General features: G+C 36.2%; 1 protein-coding gene across 3 annotated transcripts in view; it reads right to left on the reverse strand.

Annotated features, from left to right (window-relative positions):
* The window catches only part of TDRD5 (tudor domain containing 5), a 96285-nt gene that overhangs the window by 51778 nt on the left and 19604 nt on the right, over positions 1-24903 (reverse strand). For all 3 annotated transcript variants that reach the window (XM_061185663.1, XM_061185664.1, XM_061185662.1), the window contains exons 5-6: positions 9393-9476; positions 6303-6359 (exon numbers count right to left, since the gene is read on the reverse strand). In XM_061185663.1, coding sequence (XP_061041646.1) covers positions 6303-6359; positions 9393-9476 — 141 coding nt within the window. The remainder of the gene's footprint in view (positions 1-6302; positions 6360-9392; positions 9477-24903) is intronic.

Here is a 24903-nt window from a genome sequence, read left to right on the forward strand (position 1 = left end):
TTTTGATGATCGCCATTCTGACTGGTGTGAGGTGATCCCTTATTGCATTTGCATTCTCTAACAATTAGCAATGCTGAGCATCTTTTCATGTGTCTGTTGGCCCTCTGTATGTCTTCTTTGGAGAAATGTCTATTTAGGTTTTCTGCCCATTTTTTGATTGGGTTGTTTGTTTTTTTTATAATGAGCTGTATGAGCTGTTTGTATATTTTGGAAACTGAGCTCTTGTTGTTCACATTGTTTGCAAATATTTTCTCCTATACAGCTAACATTTTTTCTATTTAATTTCTGCTAATCCCATTTGTATTTTGTTTCTCTCAAACTTTGTTCCTTTGTTGTCCTTCAAGCAAAACAGCTGAACAGTAAACCCCGTCTTCCTTTGAGTTTACTGAGTATTTTTATACAATTCCATTTTAATTTATCTATTGGCTTTATAGCTATAACTCTGCATTATTTATTGTTCTATACATCCTTAACTTTTCAGTCTTACTGTACTACTTCACATAAAACACAAGAACCTTGCAAACTATAGTTCCATGTACTGCCCCTCCACTCATTATGCTATGGTTTTCACAAATATTACGTATACATGTTACAAACCCAATTATACAGTTATAATTTTTGCTTTAAACAGTCATATACTTAATTGATTTTTTAAAAAGTCTTTGATAGGGCTTCCCTGGTGGCGCAGTGGTTGAGAATCTGCCTGCCAATGCAGGGGACACGGGTTCGAGCCCTGGTCTGGGAGGATCCCACATGCCGCGGAGCAACTGGGCCCGTGCGCCACAACTACTGAGCCTGCACGTCTGGAGCCTGTGCTCCACAACAAGAGAGGCCGCGACAGTGAGAGGCCTGTGTACCGCGATGAAGAGTGGCCCCCGCTTGCCGCAACTAGAGAAAGCCCTTGCACAGAAACGAAGACCCAACACAGCCAAATAAATAAATAAATAAATTTATTAAAAAAAAAAAAAAAAAACCCAGTAAAATCTTAAAAAAAAAAAGTCTTTGATATATACCCACACATTTACCATTTCCTGTGCTCTTCAATCCTTCCTATAGATTCAAGCACAATCTGGCATCATTTCCTTCCGCCTGAAGAATATTCTTTAGAATTTCCTATAATGCAGGGCTGCTTACAATTACCCATTTTTGATTATCTGAAAACACCTCTACTTTACCTTCATTCTTCAAAGTTCTTGAAAGATACTACCAAGACACTACACTACTGGAAATAAAAAATTGGGCAAAGAGTGGGGTTTTTTTGAAAACTTTAAAGATGTCATTCCACTGTCTTCTAGCCTTTACTGTTCCTAATGAGAGGTCAGCCATCATATTTAACATTGTTCCCCTCTATGGCAATGTGTCATTTTTCTTTAGTTGCATGATTTTCTAATTACTCTGAGTTTTCTGCAGTTTGACTATGATGTGCCTATGTAAGATTTTCTTTGTATTCATTTTGTGGGCTTTTCTGGGCTTCTTAAATCTGTAAACTCTTTCATAAAATTTACAAAATTTTCAACCATTATTTTCTCAAGAATTTTTTCTCTTTTCATTTTTTCTCCTTACCATCTTTCTCTCATCACAATTACACATATGTTAGGCCACTTGGTATCATCCCACAGGTCTCTCAGATTGTTTTTTTTTTTTTTTTTGGCCACGCCACACGGCTCACAGTACCTCTCAGTTCCCCAACCAGGGACTGAACCTGGGCCATGGCAGTGAAAGCACCAAATCCTAACCACTATACCACCAGGGAACTCTCAGATTCTGCTTTTTAAAAAAATTTTTTTCATTTATTTTCTCTCTCTGTTCTTCAGATTGGATCATTTCTACCAATCTGTTCTGGGGTTCACTGATGCTTTCTTCTGCCATTTCCAATTTGTTCTTAAGACACTGCAGTGAATTTACTTCAGATATTTTATTTTCAACTCTAGAAAATCATTTGACTTTATAATTTATTTTTCTCCACTGAGGTTTCTTATCTGTTCATTTAGTGTGAACATATATTGCTTTACACTCTTTTTAATGTGGTTTTAAGAATTCTTTAAAACCTTTTTGCTAACTTCAACATCTGCATCATCTCAGGATCAGTTTCCATTGATTATTTTTTCTCTTCACCAAGGGTCACATTTTCTTGTTTCTTAAATCTATCCAGTAATTTTGGTTTGTATCCTGGACATCATAATAGGGAAGCTGTAGAGACTGTGGAATCTTTTACAGTCCTTCTAAGAGTACTGCTTTTTGCTTAGTTTTAGCTGGGAGTTAACTTGACTAATCTTAAATTCTGACTCCCTGTGGTGGGCAACAGCTGAAATAGATTCAGTTCTTTTAGCCTTACTAGGCTGCTTTGAGTCTGCCCCAGGCATGTGTAGTTCAACAGTCAGAGATCTGAGCAGAATTTATGTGCAGAATTTGATGCTCCCTCTCTGTAGCTCTCTCGATCCTATGATTTCTCCCCTCATTTTTCAGCTGCTTATGTAGCTCCAAATCAGAAGCCAGTAAAACTTCTGATTTCTATCCAATCTCCAATTCCAAACAATGTATGGGGCCTGCCATCAGGCCAAAATCCAGGCAAATAAAAAGGTGCCATTCCCTCCTCCAGGTGCTGACCCCTTTCCAGTTTCTGCCTGCTTTTGGACAATTTCTAGTACCTTCAGAGAGTGATTTTGCATATTTTGTCCAGAACTTATAAAAATTACCTTCAGGATTGTTCCAATATAGCCTACTCAGACATAATATTACCTTAATTTATTTGCATGCCTGAGTTTCTCACTAGATTTCAAAAACCTTAGTGACAGAGCCTTTTATGCCTGGATCCCCAGTGCCTCCCTCATTTATTTTGACTTTCAAAATGTTCCTCATTTTTACCTACTGTTTTTCTTAGGGCATTAGCTGTTATATTTTTTGCTCTTGTAATCTTTGAAGTTTAGTCTCCATTTCTGAAATGATTTTTCCTTTTATTTATAATTCTTCCCTGAGTACTGTTCACCTTATTTCCAAATTCGTGTAATTCAGATTTATGTTGTTCTTTCATGTTTTGTATCACTTTCTTAATATATATTTTTGAAAAAGTAGGTTTCAGTTTTGATCTTTATTAGGGACATGTCTTTCTGACATGCTTTTATTGTCAGTAGATACGTTATTCTGCTCCTTATTCTCTTTTTTTCTTAAGACAATGATGCAATTTGACCCTGATCCTCTTCGGTTGAAATTCATTGAATTGTGAAATTCATTTTCCTGACTTACAGGACATCATTCTGGATTGCTTTCTGCTTCACAGAGCTCCTCCTTCCATTGTTTTCATATACTGTTTAAAAATACAGTAGGTTAATTTTGAAATTTCCTGGCTCTTTTCCCTTAATACTACTTACATCTAAGACTTCTCTTGTTCTACTGTCCGTATCCTGCTCAATTTTTCATTAGTGTCTGTAAGGGAGCTCTGGCTGGTCAGTTTCAAGAATTCACAGGAGCTATGGTGCTCCAGCCCTATTCAACTCTTACCATGAAACATTCTCTGCTATTAGATAAGTCAAAATATCATCCAGTTTCAGCTGCTGTTTTCAAAATGGCTTGCTGTACATTCTAGTGAATACCTGATGGCTATTTTGCAATTCTTTTGTCCCTAGGTCCATCAGACATTGGCTCTCTTGCTTCCCTGTTTTCTCCTGGCACAGACATTGATATTATGAGGCTCTTGTAGCTGCTGCTGATTACTCTCCAGCAATTATTCATGGAAGATATATTACCCGATTTTGTTATAAATATTGTCTGTGGAATTTTGTTTTGCTATCTTGTTTCTCTGACTGTTGTTACGTGGCACTTCAGGAAGATCCAAAAACTATGCTGCCACTGCACTATCTTCCCTTCAATTAGCAATTTAACAAAGGATCTTGAAAGAATGGCAGACTGGTGCCCAGGTATTTCAAGAGGACAAATCACACAGGTAGCTTTTATAACATGTTGGATAAAATAAAGGGTTAGTAAGTGTTACTACAAGTTAGAATAAAGGTTAAATTAAATCTATACTTATTATATATTTCTAATAATAATGTTGAATTTCTGCCAAAGTCTTTTTACTAAGAAGGGCAAAGAGCTTCCCTGTAACATTAAAAGGTTTGTTTTACAGACTCACAGACTTAGAGAATGAACTTATGGTTAGCAAGGGGGAAGGCGGGGTGGGGGAAGGACAGATTGGGAGTTTGGGATTGACATGTACACACTGCTATATTTAAAATAGATAACAAACAAGGACCTACTGTATAGCACAGGGAACTCTGCTCAATATTCTGTAATAACCTAAATGGGAAAAGAATTTGAAAAAGAATAGATACATGTATATGTATAACTGAATCACATTGCTGTACACTGGAAACTAACACAACATTGTTAATCAACTATACTCCAATATAAAAACAAATCTTATTAAAAAAAAAAAGGTTTAATTTCTCCAAGATTGTTGACTTTTAATCTTAACTCCATGAATTTTTATTACAGGAAGCTACTTTTGCTAAAATGTTAGTTGTATAAAACTATTCACTTTGAGTTGTGAATCTGGCATAGGAAGTTTATTTTTACCCATAAATTTTGTGACAAGTCATATTCTATTACTTTATTACTCTATTTTACACTTTATTCTTTTTATTTATTTATTTATTTTTGGCTGTGTTGGGTCTTCATTGTTGCGCGTGGGCTTTCTCTAGTTGTGGCGAGTGGGGGCTACTCTTTGTTGCGGTATGCGGTCTTCTCATTGTGGTGGCTTCTCTTGTTGCACTGCATGGGCTCTAGGCGCAGAGGCTTCAGTAGTTGTGGCACACAGGCTCAGTAGTTGTGGCTCGCGAGCTCTAGAGCGCAGGCTCAGTAGCTGTGGCGCGTGGGCTTAGTTGCTCTGAGGCATGTGGGATCTTCCCGGCCTGGGGCTCGAACCCATGTCCCCTGAATTGGCAGGCAGATTCTTAACCACTGAGCCACCAGGGAAGTCCCTACACTTTATTCTGTAATTTCATTTTTAGATAAGTGACTTGACTTGTTAATCCAAAAAACATCAAGACTCTTTGTTTTAGCTTTCTCTCATGGGCCTATTTGAAATAAACTTTTTGGCTCTAAAAGATTCATTTCTTTAAATTCACAATGTGAAATTAAGTTTTCTCCATCACTGAGGGATGATATGCATCTTTTCTAAGTTTTCTTTTTTTTATTCTACTATGAGTTTTAACAGTTATCAAACAATTACTATGTGGCAGGCACTGTTCTAATTACTTTATTTTAAGCCATTTAAACTTGACAAAACTCTATAAAGTAGGTAATATTATTCTGACTTTACATATCATCTATGAAATAGCACATAGAGGCGATGTATCTTAACCATTATGCTATGTAGTATTTCACAACATCCGTGTTCATATGTACAAATATGTGATAGTGTTCATGATGTAGTAGTTAAGAGTTAGGATAGTGAAGCCAGACTGCCAGGGTTTCAAATCCTGGCTCCACCCATTATTGGCTACCTGACCCTTAGGCAAGTTACTTTTCTGTGCCTCACTCTGCTGTGAAAACAAATGAACTGCTATAAGGAAAGGCATTCCAAATAGAGACTGGCACACCTAACCATTTTTAAAAATTGGGTATATGACAGTATCTGAATTATCATTCTGCAATGTGATTTTTTTTCACTAAAACATAATTGTTCCAAAAATGATTCATGTTGCATGGATGAAATCTAGTTCATTTATTTTATCTGCTACATATTACTCCATTGTATAAATGTCAATCTCAATTTATTTATCCATTCTCCTACAGATAGCCATTTAATTTGTTTCCAGTTTTTTACTATGCTGCAATGTGCGTGTCATATGTATGTCTTCATGTGCACATGTTTGAGTTTCTCTAAAGTATATCTGTAGAAGTATTAATAGAACTCCTGAATCATCAGGGGTGCATATCCTCAAGTAAAGTGATACTACCAAAAGGCTCTCCAAAGGGGTTTTGTCCCACAAGCAGTGTATGAGTTATTCTGTTTCTCCATATCCCCACTGACACTTAGTATTATCAGACATGAAAAATAACTTTTATTCTAATAATATAACAATAGTGGTAAAAATAGTCTTCCATGCATAATGAAGTATTTATTAAGAATCAGATTCTTAACTCTTTTAGTAAAGAAGAGGCCACCAAAATGCAAAGCAAGATGTTTAAGTTCTAGAGCATAGACTTGGAGGATCCAAGGAGTAGCAACAAAATTTCTATCAATCATGAGAAACATAAGCAAGCCATAAAAAAACATGGTTGGTGAAAAAGAAAACACTCACCTCAAACTCTCCAAGAAGTTTAGAAATAAGTAAACCCTCTGGAAACCTGGATACAACCTAATAAATAGAAAATTGAAATACAATATAAATAGACACCACTGGAATGCTGGGTGACAAAATATCAAAATAAGAAAGTATAAATTTAAATAGTAACAAGGCAAAAATAATATTATTATTGAGTGAATGAATTAAAGTCACAGTATTGTTTTAAAAATCAGTTTCCAGGTTTTTTTTTTTAATATTTATTTATTTGGCTGCACCGGGTCTTAGTTGCGGCATGCGGGATCTTCGATGCGGCATGCAGGATCTTTAGTTGTGGCATGCAGGATCTTTTTAGTTGAGTCATGAGGGATTTTTAGATGTGGCATGCGGCATCTTTTAGTTGTGGCATGTGGGCTTTTAGTTGTGGCATGCAGGATCTAGTTCTCTGACTAGGGACTGAACTCAGGTCCCCTGCATTGGGCGTGCAAAGTCTTAACCACTGGACCACCAGGGAAGTCCCAGTTTCCAGTTTTAAAAAAACTTGTAACAATCAAAAAAGGCAGTGAATTCCAACATTTCCAGAGTTGAGAAATCATTCTTGCATAATACTGCAATGCCACAACTCCCCAGAAATTCCTATACATAGTTCTTTAGCTCAGCTAACATAATTAGCTTTAGCTAACATAAAATAAATATTCTATGGCATAATTTCAAGCATTCTAAATGGCGGAAAAGAAATACAATGCACACTATAGAAAATGTTGGAAAACACAGTTAAGCAAAGATAGTAGCCATTGTTGTCCATATGCACATAAAAATACCTTTACTGAATATGAAAATAAGGTCATTACTTCTCCAGCTTTTTAGTATCATATCACAGACCTCTCTCCATATCAGTAAATATAGATCAACATGTTTCCTAGTGAAACTGAGCAGGACCCTGTTAGGCTCCTGGGCACAGATGCCTTTCCATGTCCCCCGCTGCTTGCAGGGAACAGACTCCAGTCTCCATGACCTTCCTGAGTTCCAAAGGGCAGATATGAACAGCTGCTAATCCGGGAAGGGAAGGGATGCAGAGTCAAGGGAGAAACAGCCAAGAAAAAACAGTGCAGCCTTGGAACAGGGTCCTGGTTCTGCCTCAAGGGATATACATAACAATGTCTTTAAGCTCTTCATAGAATTAAAACATAACAAATGAAGATGGCAGCATTCTTCATACCAGAGAAGACCACCTGGGGCCAGACTAAAGGAACAAGAAAAGCTCATCAAGAAGATTACCTGAGATGAGATTAAAGGAATGCAGGCCCTGCACACACCCTAATCTTATCAGCAACCCCACCCTTGAACTGTTGCCATAAAACTCCTCATCAAACTCCCCTGGGTTGGGACACATAGTTTTCAAGGCACGAGCCTGCTGTGTGTCCCCCTTTGCCTGGCAAAGCAATAAAGCTATTCTTTTCTACTTCACCCAAAACTCTATGTTTCCGAGATTCAATTTGACACAGGAGTACAGAGGCTGGGCTTTCAGTATCATTAGCTATAGTTTCTTCAAATAGTCAATATAATAAAATTTATTTATTTAATTATTTATGGCTGTTTCCTATTTCTCATCATCACAAATATTGCAACAATTATCTTCATACTTGCATTTTGCACACTTGTGCAAATATTTTTAGGATAAATTCCTAGAAGTGGACTTGTTCTATCCCAATAAGGTATAAAAAGCTTTGTGTTTTCCTAGACCTTTCCAGATATTATATCTTATTAAAAATTCTAATTCAAGCTTCAGAAAAATATAAAGTAAAAATTATTCCAAAATCTTATGACCCAGAGACAGTTGTTGCTGCATTTCAGAAAACATCCTTTCAGAAACCTTTTTATGCACACACATACTCACATTACGATTTTTACATGAAAGGACAATACTAAACGTGCTATTCTATAAAACCTGTTTTTAAAGTCCAACAATATACCAAGAAAATACTTCCATGTAAATTAATCGAGATACACCTAAACCTTCTTATGAACCACATGATACTCCCTAGTTTGGGTGGATAATGTAAGCAATTCTTTTTTCAATAAATGCTTAATTTTTGTCTAATTTTTTGTTACCATAAAAAAAGTCATATTGAACATCCTTAAATAAATAAATAATTGTTAATAAGTAAATAATTGTTGGACACTTAGTCAAATGTCCAAACAAAAAAACAGGGCCTGAATGCACCAAGGTTTTTGCATTTCTCCCAGTAAAACCACAACGGCTGAAACAGAATAAAATAAGGCACTAAGAGTTGTAACGATACTCTTGACCATTCAAATCAGAATTAACAGCTCCCACCAAAATTTTAAGCATACATACCCTTTGGCCCAACACAAAACAGCCAAAGAGCTTTCACAAATTAATGAGGAGAAACAATAAATTAGGCCAAGGACATGAACATGCAATTCACATAAGAAATGTAAATGGCTATTAAGCATATGAAAAGATGCTCACTGTAAAAATCAAGAGGTATAAGTTAAAACAACATGATTGGATAGTGACATTTTACTGTCGGGGGAGTGTAAATTTGCTCAAACCTTTTAGAGGGCAATTTAGTAATATTTATCAAAACAAAAATATTCAATACCTTTGGCAACTCTACTTCTGGATAAATGTTCAAGGACATTAACTGCAGCATTTTTTAATAGCCAAGGCTAGAAATAACCCAAATGTTAATAACGGATCTCATAAATGAAATACGGTATATCAACACAATGGGATACCATGCACTGTTTAGAATAATACTTGACATACATACATATAAAACTGGTATTGGAAAGATTTTTAACTTTTAACAATGATTTATTGGGGTGAGGGGAAGAAAAGAGAATTTTTGGAGGAACTTACATTTTCTAAATAATTTTGAGAACATTAAAAATGTTTAGGAGTATGAAATTTATTTTTTTCTAATCTTAAAAGATTAGCCACTCCATTTGTAATATATTTGAAAAGATCAGGAATAAATATAAAACTAAAATATTTGTAGGCAAATTAAAATTAACCACAAATGATACCCAAATGTATAATCAATTATTCTCATCCATTTCCCAGAAACAGCAAACACTTACAAATTTTATCTTATGTTTTAGCTCTGGATTGATAGTCCCTCCAGGTCCAGTTTGTGCAATAACTGATTTGAAGGTATATTCCAACTATGAAAAAAAGGGGAAAAAATTTTCAAGTTACAGTTAAAAAAAAAAATAGTCAAAGATAAATCTGAACAGTATTAAAGGAAACATCTATCAAAGGAAACGTATGTCAAATGGAAGAATAGTGTTCCTAAGAGGCACTGTAACATTTCATACCCTATAAAATACATTTAGAGTTGATGGACTCTTTTTTTTTTTAATATATTTTTTAAAATTTTTATTGGGCTATAGTTGATTTACAATGTTGTGTTACTTTCTGCTGTACAGCAAAGTGAGTCAGTTATACATATACATATATCCATTCTTTTTTAGAGTCTTTGCCCATATAGGTCATTACAGAGTACTGAGTAGAGTTCCCTGCGCTATACAGTAGGCCCTTATTTGTTATCTATTTTATATAGAGTAGTGTGTATATGTCAATCCCAATCTCTCATTTATCCCTTCCCCACTTCCCCCCTGGTAACCATAAGATTGTTTTCTACATCTGTAACTCTATTTCTGTTTTGTAAATAAGTTCATTTGTACCATTTTTTTAGATTCCACATATAAGCAATATCATATGATATTTGTCCTTTTCTGTCTGACTTACTTCACTCAGTATGACAATCTCTAGGTCCATCCATGCTGCTGCAAATGGCATTATTTCATTCTCTCTTTTTTTTTAACATATAGACTTTTTAATGTAGAAAGGTTTGAGGGTTTTTTGTTTGTTTTGGTTTTTTTTTTGGCCACACAGCTTGTGAGATCTTAGTTCCCTGACCAGGGATCGATTCTGGGCCCTCAGCAGTGAAAGAGGGGAGTCCTAACCACTGGACCACCAGGGGATTCCCTCGTCCTTTTTTATGTAGTTGGACTCTTTATAAAACTAAACACGGAAAATTTCCAGGATAATTAACATTCTCTATAGCAATTAGATTGAGTCTTCAATTACAAAATCCCATACTCTTTTTTTTTTTAATGCTTTTATTTATTTATTTTTGACTGCATTGGGTCTTCACTGCTGCGCGCGGGCTCTCTCTACCTGTGGTGATTGGGGGCTACTCTTCATTGCAGCGCACGGGCTTATGTGGTGACTTCTCTTGTTGCGGAGCACAGGCTCTAGGCATGCGGGCTTCAGCAGTTGTGGCTCGCAGGCTCTAGAGCACAGGCTCAGTAGTTGTGGCGCACAGGCTTAGCTGCCCCGCAGCATGTGGGATCTTCCCGGACCAGGACTCGAACCCATGTCCCCTGCACTGGCAGGTGGATTCTTAACCACAGTGCCACCAGGGAAGCCTCCAAATCCCATACTTTTACCCAGTAAAGATTTTTGTTACTAATTTTCTTCTGTTTATAAAATTATTCAATGTTTATTAAACACATTATTTAATGCAGGTTAGAGATGGGATGGTGGAAGGTCCCTGGGAGCCAGGAATGAGAGTGAGCCAGGGCACCGGTGGAATGTTTTGCCTTAAGGAGACAGGAAGGAGAGCTCTGCTGTTGTAGTAGAAATGAAGAAGGACCAGTAGGGATACAGAAAGGCTCTGTAAATGTGGGGTCAGCAGGTGGAGAGAGTTACTATCTGATAGCTTCAGTATTCTCTCTGTGAGTTCAGACGGAAGGCCCACTCCTGAGAACAGCAGGAAAGGAAAGGGAGCTCAGACAGCTGAGAAAGTGGAAAAATAAAGTTGAGGAAAAAAATGATTATCTAAACTCAACAGGTAGACAGTAAAGATAGGCGAGGCCTGAGTTAAGATAGCAGGGGTCAGAGGATTTTAGTAGAGAAAGCCAATGGCATAGAGAGGCCCCAGTATGGTAAAAAGATGATGCATGGGAATAACTGAAAAAATAAGCTGGAAGCACAGGAGGTTAGGAGTAGAGAGTATCATGGAACATATCCAGACACCAAGGTCCAGTGAAGAGCCATGGAGTGGAAACCTAAAGTAGAATGAAAGGGTGGGAGGGAGACACAAGAGGGAGGAGATATGGGGATATATGTATATATATAGCTGATTCACTTTGTTATAAAGCAGAAACTAACACACCATTGTAAAGCAATTATACTCCAATAAAGATGTTAAAAAAAAAAAACAAACAGGTGAATAAAATGTAACAGGAAAGCAAATAATAAAATTCAGGATATTTTAAAAATTATAAAAAGTAGAATGAAAGATCATGGAGTTATATTTAGAGCTGATAAGTAAATGTAAAAAAATATACATTAGAAAAAACACAAAGATATAAAGAAAAATACAAATCACCTAAAATCCTATCACATAGACAATCACTATCAATTTATTCCTTCTAAACTTTTTATATTTTAATATTTCTTCATATTGCCACTTGGCCTGTCATTACTTACAAACTGTGTGACCTTTTAGGTTTCAGTTTCTTCATCTGAAAAATGAAGACAATCTCATTATCTGCTAAGGCTGACATGAAAGTAGGATCTGAGAAGGGGGAATTAGATTCCTAAGATTATATCACTAACTTTCACAAAATGCCTCAGCCCTTGGTCTTAGGCTCTTTACATTTCTTCTGGATCTGCCATGAGATAATTCCCTAAAGCTCTCCCAGTGAACAATGGGAGAACCTAAAGATAATTGATTTTTCACATCCCAACATGCTCCCACCATTTGAAGATTCAATACAACAACTTATTACAGTAAGTCCCCTACATACAAACGAGTTCCGTTCCAAGAGCATGTTTATAAGTCCAAGTTGCTCGTAAGTCCAACAAAGTTAGCCTAGGTACTATATAGTACTGTACTGTAATAGGTTTTTAATACTTTTCACACAAATAATATATAAAAAACAGGGCTTCCCTGGTGGCGCAGTGGTTGAGAATCCGCCTGCCAATGCAGGGGACACGGGTTCGAGCCCTGGTCTGGGAAGATCCCACATGCCGCAGAGCAACTAAGCCCGTGAGCCACAACTACTGAGCCTGCGCGTCTGGAGCTTGTGCTCCGCAACGGGAAAGGCCGCGACAGTGAGAGGCCTGCGCACCGCGATGAAGAGTGGCCCCTGCTCGCCACAAATGGAGAAAGCCCTCGCACAGAAACGAAGACCCAACACAGCCAAAAATAAATAAATAAATTAATTAACTAAAAAAAAAAACACACAAAATAATAAAGAAAACATTTTTAATCTTACAGTACAGTACCTCAAAGAGTACAGTAGTACAGTACAACAGCTGGCATACAGGGGCTGGCATCAAGTGAACAGGCAAGAAGAGTTACTGACTGGAGGAGGGAAAGGAGGTGGGAGACGGTAGAGCTGAAGGATCGTCAGCAATAGGAGACAGAGGGCAAGCTGCAATTTCACTCACGCTGGACGCTGATGGAACGCACGTTCGCATCTTTGAAAGTTCACAACTTGAAGGTTCGTATGTAGGGGGCTTACTGTAAATTATCACTGTGCTGCATGTTTCAGGGGACAAAAAAAGGGTCACTTCTCACAGCTACACAGAAATTCACCAATTTTGATAAGTTTTTTTTTTAAATGCACGTTGATATGACAGCTGTCACAATACAATCTAACAAAATTGTTTCAAATGAAGCTAAAGACAACTAGGTGCTACTAGAGCCATCTTACGGAAAAAACCGAACGAACTTTTTAGCCAGCCCAATATTTGGCAAGCCTGGGTTAAGATGTCAAAATGATAGGCTCTTAGCTAGGAACAGAATGCATCTCAAGAAGATAAGAAAAAAATGTTTTTTGCCTCAGGCTAGATAAGTAAATTAAGCTGACTTTAAACTGAATGTGGTGAGGGAGATTTTTTAAAGTCCAAGTAATCCTGGGAACATCTAGATAAGTAGGTAAGTAGATAAGTAGAGGGTAAAAGTTATAATGTTGGGGGGAAAGTAGGAGTGGGAGATAATCAGTGATTGACATGAAGAAAGTAATCAAGAGGAGACCCTGATTTCAACAATGCTTTAGTGTCAGATGCCTACACACCAAACAGAAAAAATGGACAATAAATCAAGTGAACAAAAGATCATAAATAGGGGCATAAATAAAGATGGAAAGTAACCCACTATATATATATGCCATATTCAGATAGGAGCCTACAGAACCAGAGAAGGGGCAGAGAAGAGCTTTGAATCAAAAAGATACACTCCTCAGAAAAATGGATGAAGATATGAATAGGCAATTGATTAAAAAGTAACACTAGCTAGCCAATAAAAGCACGAAGTTCAACCTCTAATAAACAGACATTAATAGTCAGGTATAGTTATTTGCCTATCAAATTGGAATATTTTTACAATAATGCTCATTTATTCATTTAACAAATATGTACTGAACACAAATTATGTGCTTCACATTATACTCAGCACTGAATATACAGGGGTAAATAAACTAGGTATGATCACTGCCCTCATGGAACTTGCAGTCTAGTGATGGGAGACCAACATGAGACAGTCATATAATTACATAATTACAACTATGATGAACATTATGAAAAACCCACAGAGTGTCATGATAGAATACTATGCCTGAAAGTGTTAGGAAAGCAACGTGAGATCTAACTTAGACTAGGGTTGGTGAGGAGGGAGAGGTCAGGGGAGGGTGTTCTGAAGAAGTGCCCATTTATACTGAGTACTAGCAAAGGTACAAGGAAAGAAGCACATACACATGCATCTTATGTGAGTGTTAACTGAAACAACTTTTATGGAGGACAACGTAACTACATACATGATAAGCTATAAATGTACACATTCCTTTAGATGTAGTGATTGCCCCTCTAGAATTTTATCCTGTGGAGTAACAGAGATATCTGTAAATTTGAGCAAGATTTTCATCAATAAGGTTATGTTTAATTGCAAAAATAGCAACAGCCTAAATCCCCAAGTCTATGTGCAATCTAGAAAAATGGTACAGATGAACCAGTTTGCAAGGCAGAAATAGAGACACAGACATACAGAACAAACGTATGGACACCAAGGGGGGAAAGAGGGGGTGGGATGAATTGAGAGATTGGGATTGACATATACACACTAATATGTATAAAATAGATAACTAATGAGAACCTGCTGTATAGCATAGGGTTTCTACTTTGTTGTACAGTAGAAACCAACACAACATTGTAAAACAACTATACCCCAATAAAAAAAACATTAAAAAAAAAATCCCCAAGTTAAAAAATTATGGCATATCCACAGTGCCATTAAAAATTATGTTGCATTATAATATTTAACAATGTGGGATGCTCATAATTCATAATTCTGACTAAAAAAAGCAAGTCACAAATCTGAACCAGAATGATGCTAAATTTTATTTTTTTAAAAAAGAAAAAGTCAACTTTTCTGGGTAATAAAAGAATATGTGATTTTAATTTTCTTCTGTGCTTTCCTGTCTTTCAAATCTTTTGCAATCTATCTGTATTACTTTTGTAATAAGAGAAAAATTTTAAAAACATAGACACCTGGGTGATATTTAGAAACATGAGGGTGGAAGCATTTTGGAAGGAAGATACATGAAGCTAAAAGCAGAAAGGAACAGAAGTTACATCTTAGAGGAATATACAGCAGACCTTTTGGCCATATGGTAAAACATTAATACATTTCTGATAAAGATCACAAAACTGGCACAGTCACACATACAGAAGTGACGCTTTCAACTGCTCAAATATTTGCTAAGTATCTCATTTGACTAAAAACTAGGAAGTATGAAATTTGACTTGCCAAACTAAAAATTTCATCTGAACTCATGGGAAAATAGGCAGGGAACAGCTACTCTAAGTTGGCCAGAGAATGCAACTTCCAGAGAATTGCACTAAAGAACTACTGAAGGGCTCCTTTTGACAGTAACTGTTTAATAGATCCAGTTACTTGTTGAGGATACTCTGAATAGACACTGGAGCCAGGTCATCAGGTGAAATTTAAAATCCTTCTTTTCTTATATTCAATACCAATCACAGCATCTAATTCATGTAAAAACTATCAATTATTTGAGTGAAAAAGTTAGTTGCAAAATAAGACCCAGCCCTGATTTTTAATTCATTTAAGAGCAGAACCTCTTTTATAATTCCAGGTTTACCTACTTTAAATCTCATGCTGAATATTACAATAAGTTTTCTAAAAGTAGGGTAGGATGGGGTACTGATGAAATAAAATTATGTTAAGACAGGAAAAGAAAAATTAAACATAAAATTCTCTCTCTGCGCATTTGAACCGCTACCTGCTTTACTGTGTATTGTACATCTGCATTATACATTAACTAGATCCCCTTAAAAGACACAGGAATGCCTACTTGCCAAAAAACAAAAATAAAAGCAAAAAAACAATTTCCTCCTGGCTCCAGCAAACTCCTTAGGAGATAAAATTCCTTTTTCAATCCTGTAGCGGGGTCACAACAACCGACTAATTGCCTTGTTGAACTATGTAAACTGTCAGTATGTTACTTTGATGTATAACCCTTTGTCTCAAACACTGATGAAACTGTGCCTTGACCTCTAACAGGTGGAACAGTTTTCAGAGCTTTCTGAAAGACTGTCTCCTGGGTTATAATTCTCAGGTTGGCTCGAATAAAATTTCCCATTTCTTTCTTAGATCGACTATCGATTAATTTTTTTCATTGACAGTACTCTTAGTTGTAAGGCTGGAGAACAAAGAAATGCCAGATCCCTGTTACTTGACCAAACACTCTTACGGGCAATAACCTGTTAATGGGAAGTGAAGTAACATCACTGTTAGCTGTGGTCTAGGTCTATAGACTAAGGCAGAGAATTCTGAAGAGCTGGGCTAGACAGTGTCTGAGGCTTCATTCATTAGAATGATAACAGCTAATCCATACTTGCCCATTCACATTTTCATCCCTCATCTAAACTTCCTCTGAAGAGGTCAAAATAAAGGAAATTGAATAGAATGTGGTAAATAGATTATTCATGTCTTGCAAAAACAGGGTTTAAATTTTTCTAACCATTTGCTTTTGTGAAATAAAGCAGGAAAATGGGAAAAGGTAGGATACTAATGAACAAGCCTGCCTGTTCCTCTTGCAGGTGAAAAAGAAACTCCAGTCCTCATTTTACAAAGGAGAAACTGATTTTTTTTTAAATGTTTTTTCTATGACAAAAATAATATACGTTCACTGCAAAAAAATAAAATACAGATGATCAAAAACATTTGTCTAAATTTACAATTTAAATTTAATATTGTTATAAATTTACCTATTATTTTTCTGTAAATATAAAAACATATACATATACTTGTAGGGTTTTGAGGGAACACCCAGCAAACTGACAGATCTATAATGTTAAGTAATAGAAAGTTGTACTTTTTTTAAATAGAATTATGTGGGATCTGATAATTATGTAGAGTCTGTCCCACTAGGAAATTAAAATATGTAATTTAGGAATTAAAGCCCACTCCTTAGAACAAGATTTAAATGGTTCTGGTGGCAAAAACTTCAACTGGACGTGAAATGTGGTTATTAGGTTACATCTATGAGGAATTCTTGGGACTGCAAAACATAGGATGAAACTCAAAGGAAAATAAATATAGAAAAAATATCTCTGTATCTCTCTCAGCCCTCTCCTTGGAGCCATGCCAGGAGTAAATGTCCTAAACTTGGCATGTGTTATTGCCTGGTTCTGACAGTTAAAGGCCAAGTCTTCCTGACCAATTCTATAGAGTTTGAGGTCTCCAAAAAAGAAATATGCACTATCATTCTTTAATATTTTTTTCTGGAATTTTTAGTCAGTACAATAAATTTAGAAAATGGAAATAAAAACTTTAAACATTGCCAAAAAAACAAAGCAAACTTACTATTTATAAACATTAACTTATTCATAAACATTATCATGATCTATTTGGAAAACCTATGAGAATGTTATTAAAACAAGTTCAGTGAGGTGACCAGTTTCAAAACAATGTCTTTAAAAATCTGTTTCTTTCCTCATAAGCCATAAGCAGTTAGAATCCCATTCTCACTGGCAAGAAATGTATTACCCTATACGGTACCTAAGAAAACATAAGGACTGTGCCAAACTCTAACGAAGAAAAGTATGTATCTGCAACTGAAGAGCAGAATACTGAATAAATACTGCAACATGTTATTGAATGAATACACTTAATGTAATGTGTGAAGGCTTCAAATGTTTTAAAACTTAATTCTAAGAGAAATCTCATTGAAATTTTAAAACTTACAAAAGTAATTCTAAACTTCCTGGAAAAAACAGAATAAAGTCTGAAAAGAGACTAATTAAGGGAGACTTGCCTTAACAAACACTAAGGTGAATTTAAAAGTACCAAAACTAAAACAGCTGCTGACAAGAAAAATGTTGCCTGCCATTCCAGTAAACAATGAATATTGCTGGCTATCAAGCAACACCTCTCCACCCCGCTGCCATCCTAATGGTACACGGTGAGGGGAATTCAGGATAGAGAAAAGCAGGATACTGGCCCTAGAGAGTTAAGATGCATACCTAAGGAATAATTTCAATAAGCCTAGACTCCTGCATCTTCCCATACACAGAAAAGCACTGAAATCATTTACTTGAGGTGGCTGTTCTTTGTGATTATCAGGAATCTTTTTATGTTTGGCTGCATGTTCCCAATCTCCCCCTCCACCCCCTTCCTAGCTCCTCCCTTACCTTTTCCAAACACTTCCTCAGTTATCTGAGAGGCTATCTCCCAGGCTATAGTCCTCAGTAAGATCCCCAAATAAAACATAACTCACACACAACTTTTAGGTTGTGCATTTTTTTTCAGTTGACACAGTGTAGAACTGGCACAGAAACACAAAATTACACACCCCAAATTATAATCCAGCTAGATTAAAACTTTAAGTTTTCTTTTTAGCCATGAATCAAAGAGAAACCAATTTTTTTTTTAGAGATTAACTATGATGCTATTATTTATTGAGGGTGTACAACTGTCAAGAACTATTCTAGACACTTTACAAATCTTAACCCATTTATGATACAAAAGTCATCCACACTTTACAGATCAGAAATCTGAGTTACAAAGAAGTTAATCAATTTGCCAAGTTTACATGGCTGAAAAGTGGCAGTGGTGAAGTTCGACTCAGTCAATCTAGTTTGAAACCTCACTCTCAACCATTCCGCCCCACCAATTCCCACACAGGTCAACTCAAATCTCACTTTCCCCTGGAAGACGGTCTTGACTACTTTAGTCCTTTCTAGATCCCGCATGACAGAATTAGCACCTACATTACAGAATGTTCTACATTCTTCATTCCTATGCAGCAGAAAGCATAAGCCACCAGAAAACATGAGATGTGGACCCAGGGGTGGAAAATGTATTTTGGGCTGCCCTGTTCTAGCTGTTTGTCTTGGGTCAACTTAACTTCTCTGAGTCTAGTTTTCTGCCATAACAATATTTTTCTCTTGAAGTTCTCATGAAGGTCCAATAAAGAAACATAAAAGAACTTTGTAATTTTAAGGCACTGTCCCAATATTTTTCATGCCTCTCATTCTCTTTCTCTCTCAGTCTGTACCTAATTAGATTATGTCTCAAATTCAGGGCAATTCTTGTCTCTTCCTTTTTTCTCTCACAGCCTTCACAATTTTTCTTTGCTTATGACCTTTGCTAGGACACTGGTTGCTAAGCAGACTTGCTGAATACTGAAACATTCAGGGTCCCAGTCTTTATTAACCTCCAAAGCTTTATTTCCCAACGGACCCCCAGCCCAAAGATGACTCAGGAACCCAACAGGTCTTCTGGCCCTGGAGACTTGCCTGGCCTAGCACTCTGAAAGCATTACACAGGAGGCACAGAACACCATTTATATTAAAGTCACATTGATTTAGATTCTACTTAGTTACATCATTCAGACATGGTAAATGTGCTTCTAATTCAGAATTTCGCCTAGGGCAACATCACGAGCTTGGGAAGTTTCTCTTTGGTGTCTAACCCTGTCACTTCTCTCCCCTCCAAATCTGCATGTAGAATTCCCATGATCCTTGGATCTTCTTTAGGGTAAATTAATCTTTTGATTTGTGTATATGCATGTGTTACTATAAAATGGAGGTTTATGTTTTATTTATTCTTAGTGCAGACGAGCAGTTTAATTGAAGTCTTTGGATGACTATAATTTTGCGTAAGGCATTAGCACCAACAGTGGAAATGTTAGGCATTCCATTGCTGCTAGGGTCTTAGACGAAGGGAATTTGAGACAGATAAATATTTCAAAACTCATCAGAATGACTAGAAAACAGATAATGCCTATTCTGAATAATTATTTCTCTTGTGAACTTTCAGAATTTTTTCTATACAAAAAAAAAAAAGTGAGCTGATCCTAATTTAAAGTTCATTGCTGCATTGCAATTTGAATAAAGCTTCTAAAGGCTATTATTTGAGTCTGCAGCTGGAAAAATGACACATCTAGTTGCCATGTGTTCACTAGAGTTAATCTCCTAAGACTTATTGAGCATCTCCTTAGCATAGTAGGTTATTTAAGCTGAAAAAGATATGAGTTGTCTCCCTCTAGATGCTTATGCATACGCAGAACCATGAAGAACAATGCGAACGGACAAATCTGAGTTTAAGTTTTGGCAGTGAAACTTTCTAATTAAGAAATTATTTAACCTCTCACACCTCAGTTGCTTTCTCTGTAAAACAGGAATTGTAAGTCTAATATCCCAGATATCCTGTTTTATGAGTAACTTAAAATGAGACAATATAAGAAAGTGCAGGGCATATCATGGTCTCTCAAACAAATAACAGTTCCCTTTTTGCCTATAATATACTGCAGATTATGATAAGTGAGAAACCAATTTTAAACCTTCAAGCGAGGAAGAGCTTTGTAGGTATGAGATCAGAGGCAGAAGTAAAAGAAAAAGACTAATAGATTTGATATTCCTAACTTGTGAACTTCTATTTCAAAAAAGGAAAATGACAACTTAGAAAAATACATTTCTAGCCTATGACAGCCAAAATTCCTTCACTTCACTAAGTAAAAACTGACTAAGCAAACTTCCTTCCACTCATTAAGATGAGCATATCTCAAGAGAAAAATAGGCAAAGGAAGAGAACAGATAGTTCATCAAAATAAATTAAAGTGACTAATAAACAATTTTAAAAGTTCAACTTTGTCAGTAACCAAAAATGGATATGAAACAATTAGACTATGTGTAGCTTTCGGTCAGAGAAAATATTTTTGTATTTAACCATGTTTCAAGAATTAACATTTGAGTTTTTAACAACCACATGAAATCCCAAGGGTTATATAACCAAAAGGTATGGAGAAAACAGACACTAACATACCATTTGTTGTAGAACATACTGATACTTTTCTGGATATCAGTTTGGAAAAAAATCATTTTTAAAAATGAAAATATTTTTTGATAAAATTAATGAAAAAGAGTCCAACAGTTAGTTCATTGTAACCTTCTGAATTTCAAAGATAAAGACAGGAATTGACACACATACAGTCAGTTTATCTACAAAGGAAGATGACCATGCTGGTGTCAGGTCTCTCCAGCACAGGAAATGTCAGGAAAAATAAAAGAAATCTAAAAAACGGGGAAATCACTATGAAAGGAACAGGAGTGAAAACTATCTTTTGGCAGTAGGGCTGTGAGTAACTTTCTTAGGCTGAGTTTTCTGTATTAAGAAAACTTCATCATTCAAAACAAAGTTATGGCTCCCACCCTCCTGCCATAAACAGGTGGAAAATAATGAGTTACAGATGTTAAATAACAGTGCGCAACTGAGCGGTGAGTCCTAAACTGCCTCACCTGACAGCCTGGAGAGTTCAGTCCATAGCACAGAAAGAGGTAAGAGAAACAGATGAACTGAGGAGACAGATTCCAGTTTGGGGAGAAAAAGGATGCTAATATACAGGTAGGTAAGGAGAGTAGGGATTGGCACAGAGAGATATAGCTCTGGAGGTCTGCAGAGGGACCCCTCAAGTTTCTGGATGAGTACTGATGTGTGCATAAGGCGGGGAAGAGGATGTTCTCTGAGGCTGGGGAAACAAACAATAAGAAACAACAGGCCAAACAATACCCAGAGCTCACACAGAGCTGAGAAAAGTTAAGTGTTCCCACTAAGGCAGAATGGAAGGACCTCTTAACACATCCAGGTGAATCCTCAGAAAGGTAATGCCTCAGTGGTGGAGCCAAATTAGCCCTAGACTGAAGGTTTCTCTGGACTAGCAGTCTTAGCCTGCTAAGGGTTTTGTAGCAAAATAACTTAAATTAGGTAGCTTTAAACAACAGAAATGTATTTTCTCACAGTTCTGGAGGCTGGAAGCCCAAGATCAGGGTTCCAGCTAAGAAATAAAATATCGCTTGCTATATCAGTAAATAAAGGATGTCGAAGTCATCAGCAATTGTAGCTACCCCAGACGGTGAGCCCTGAGGGAACTCAGGATAAAAACAAGGAATGCCCACCATCTAGCAGCCATTGGACTGCAGCTACTCCCAACGGGGCAGCCTAAGGAAACTCAGGATGGGAAATCATAGGATACTGGCCCCAGATAGCTGAGGTGCATATCAAAGGAATTATTTCAGTGAACCCAGACTCTTGCATCTTCCCCTACATAGAAAAGTGCTAACTAAATTCCATAACTTGAGATATCTAGTTTTCTTTTATTAACAGTAGTCTTTTGTTCCAACTACCTGGTATTGTTATAAAAACTCCTATATATCCTGGTTTCCCCCTCTTCCTCTTCAGAACAGTTTTCTCAGCGTTTATCTGAGAGGCTGTCTCCCAGGCTTGAAGTACTAAGAATGTCTGCTGAATAAAACATAACTCTCTACTTACAGGTTGTGCAATTTTTTTCGGTTGACACAGCATAGTCGGATCCTGGTGAGGATTCTCTTTCTGACTTGCAGATGGCTGCCTTCTTGCTGTGTGCTCTCACGGCCTTTCCTTGGTGTATGCACATGGAGGAGAGCAAGCTCTCTGGTTTCTCTTCTTATAAGGGCACTAATCCCATCACGAGGGCTCCACCTTCACAACTTCATCAAACTCTACTTCCCAAAGACCCCATCTCCAAATACTATTGCATTGGGGGTTAGGGCTTCAACATATGAATTTTAAAGGAACACAATTCAATTGATAGTACCCGCCCTAACAAATCTTAAAAGCAAAACTCAAAATGATCGATTCCAAGTAAATTAACTGAGTGAAGCTCAACAATTCATAATGTCTAGCAGCTAATCAAAGTTACCAGCCATGCAAAGAGGTAGGAGAATGTGAACACATCAAGAAGGAAAATAGGGAATTCCCAGGTGGTCCAGTGGTTAGGGCTCCGTGCTTCCACTGCAGGGGGCACAGGTTCGATCCCTGGTTGGGGAACTAAGATGCCGCATGCTGTGGTGCAGTCAAAAAAAAAAAAAAAAAAGAAGGAAAATAAATTCAAAACCCAGAAATGATAGAGATGATAAAATTAGCAGTTAAGATCATTAAAAGTTATTATAAATCTGATAAATATGCTTATGTATATAAAGAAAGTATGAACATAATAAAGAAATAAATAAAGGACATAAAAAAGATCCAAGTGGAATATGTAGAACTTAAAAATACAATGTCTAAAATGAAAAATAATCTGGATGGGACTAAATGCAACAGAAGATCACTGAATTTGAAGACAGCAAGAGAAAGTACCTAAAATGAAGCACACAGTGGGGAGGTGGAGGGGAAGAGACTCAGAGAAAAAAAAAGAACAGAGCCCCAACAATCCACAAGGAAATAACAAGCAGTCTAATATAGGCATCCTAGAAGAAGAGGAAAGGGGAAAAAATATTTGAAGACAAAAATTCTCCAAATTTTCTAGGAGGGTAGATCTTATGTGAAGTGTTCTTATCACAAAAATTTAAAAATAAATAAAAATAGGGAATTCCCTGGTGGTCCAGTGGTTAGGGTTCTGTGTGCTCACTGCCAAGGGCCTGGGTTCAATCCCTGGTTGAGGAACTAAAATCCTACAAGCCACGTGGCATGGCCAAAATAAATAAATAAATAAATAAACAAATAAGATAAATAAAATAAAATAAAAATAAAGAGGGCAGGTGATGAATATGTTTATCGTATTGGCTGTGGTGATGGTTTCAGAGGTATATAATTATCTCCAAACTCATCAAGTTGTATACATTAAACATATACAGCTTTTTGTATGTCAATCATACCTCAATAAAGATTTTTAATTAGAAATAAATTTCCAGATCTCATGAAAATTATAAAACCCATATGCAAAAAGCTCAGTAAATCTCAACCAGAACAAATAAAGAAAACTCTACCAAGGGACACCAGAATGAAACTGCAGAAAAACAATGATAAAGAGAAAATCTTGAAAACATCAAAGGGGAAAAAAAAAACCACGTTTTACGTACAGAAGAACAAAGATAAGAATGACTATAGATTTATTGTCAGAAACTATGCAGACCAGACAGCAATGAAATTGTCTCTGAAGTTCTAAAAGAAAAAGAACTATCACCCCAGAATTCTATACCCAGAAAAAGTATCATTCAAAAATGGAGACAAAGACTTTTTCAGATGAACAAAAGCTGAGAATATTCATTGCCAACATATTTATGTTATAGGAAATGTTAAAAGTTTCCAGGCAGAAGGAACATAATACTGAAGGGAAATTTGGGTGCAAAGGATTGGAGACTTTTAAAAATAAATAGGTAATTTATTTTAATATTTTTATTACTTAAATGTTGCTTATTCAAAATAAATACTTTAAAGCAAAAATAAAAATGCATTAAGGAGCATATAACATATATACAATTAAAATGTATCACAACAATGGCACAAAGGATGGGAAGAGAGAAATGTAAATCTATTGTTCTAAAGTTCTTAATCTACATGAAATAGTATAATATTACATGAGGATCAACTGTGATAAATTAAAAACATATGTTGAGAACCCTAAGGCATCCACTAAAAATATTTTTAAAGAGTTATAACTAATAAACAAATAACAGCAACAAAACAGAATCATAAAAAATACTTAATCAGGAATAAGGTAAGGATGTCCCCTCTCACCGCTGCTTTTCAATACTGTTCTAGGAGTCCTAGATAATTCAATAAGATAAGAAAAGGAAATAGAAAGCACAGCTGACCCTTGAACAACATGGATTTGAACTGTACAGATCCACTTACACACAGATTTGTTTCAGTAAATATATTAAAAAGTTTTGGAGGTTTATGACAAGTTGAATAAACTTGTAGGTGAACCACGTAGCCTAGAAATATTCAAAAAATTTTTAAAAGGTATGTCATGAATGTATAAGATACATGTAAATACTGGTCTATCCTTAATAGGCATAAGATGAGTGATATTCAATAGAAAAATAATGTCTTCATTTTCTTACTGTTTTATAACTGTGCTTTCAAAGAACTATATTACTGTATAGTATGTCTCTCGTAATTGGAGAAACTGCTCATCAGCCTATCATCACAGGTAAGTGGTTTTTTAAAAAAATGAAACAATGCTTCCAATACTGTATTATGAATATTATACTGAATGTCATAAAAATTTT

The sequence above is a fragment of the Eubalaena glacialis genome, chromosome 3, assembly GCF_028564815.1.
Source record: "Eubalaena glacialis isolate mEubGla1 chromosome 3, mEubGla1.1.hap2.+ XY, whole genome shotgun sequence".
Taxonomy (NCBI): Eukaryota; Metazoa; Chordata; class Mammalia; order Artiodactyla; family Balaenidae; genus Eubalaena; species Eubalaena glacialis.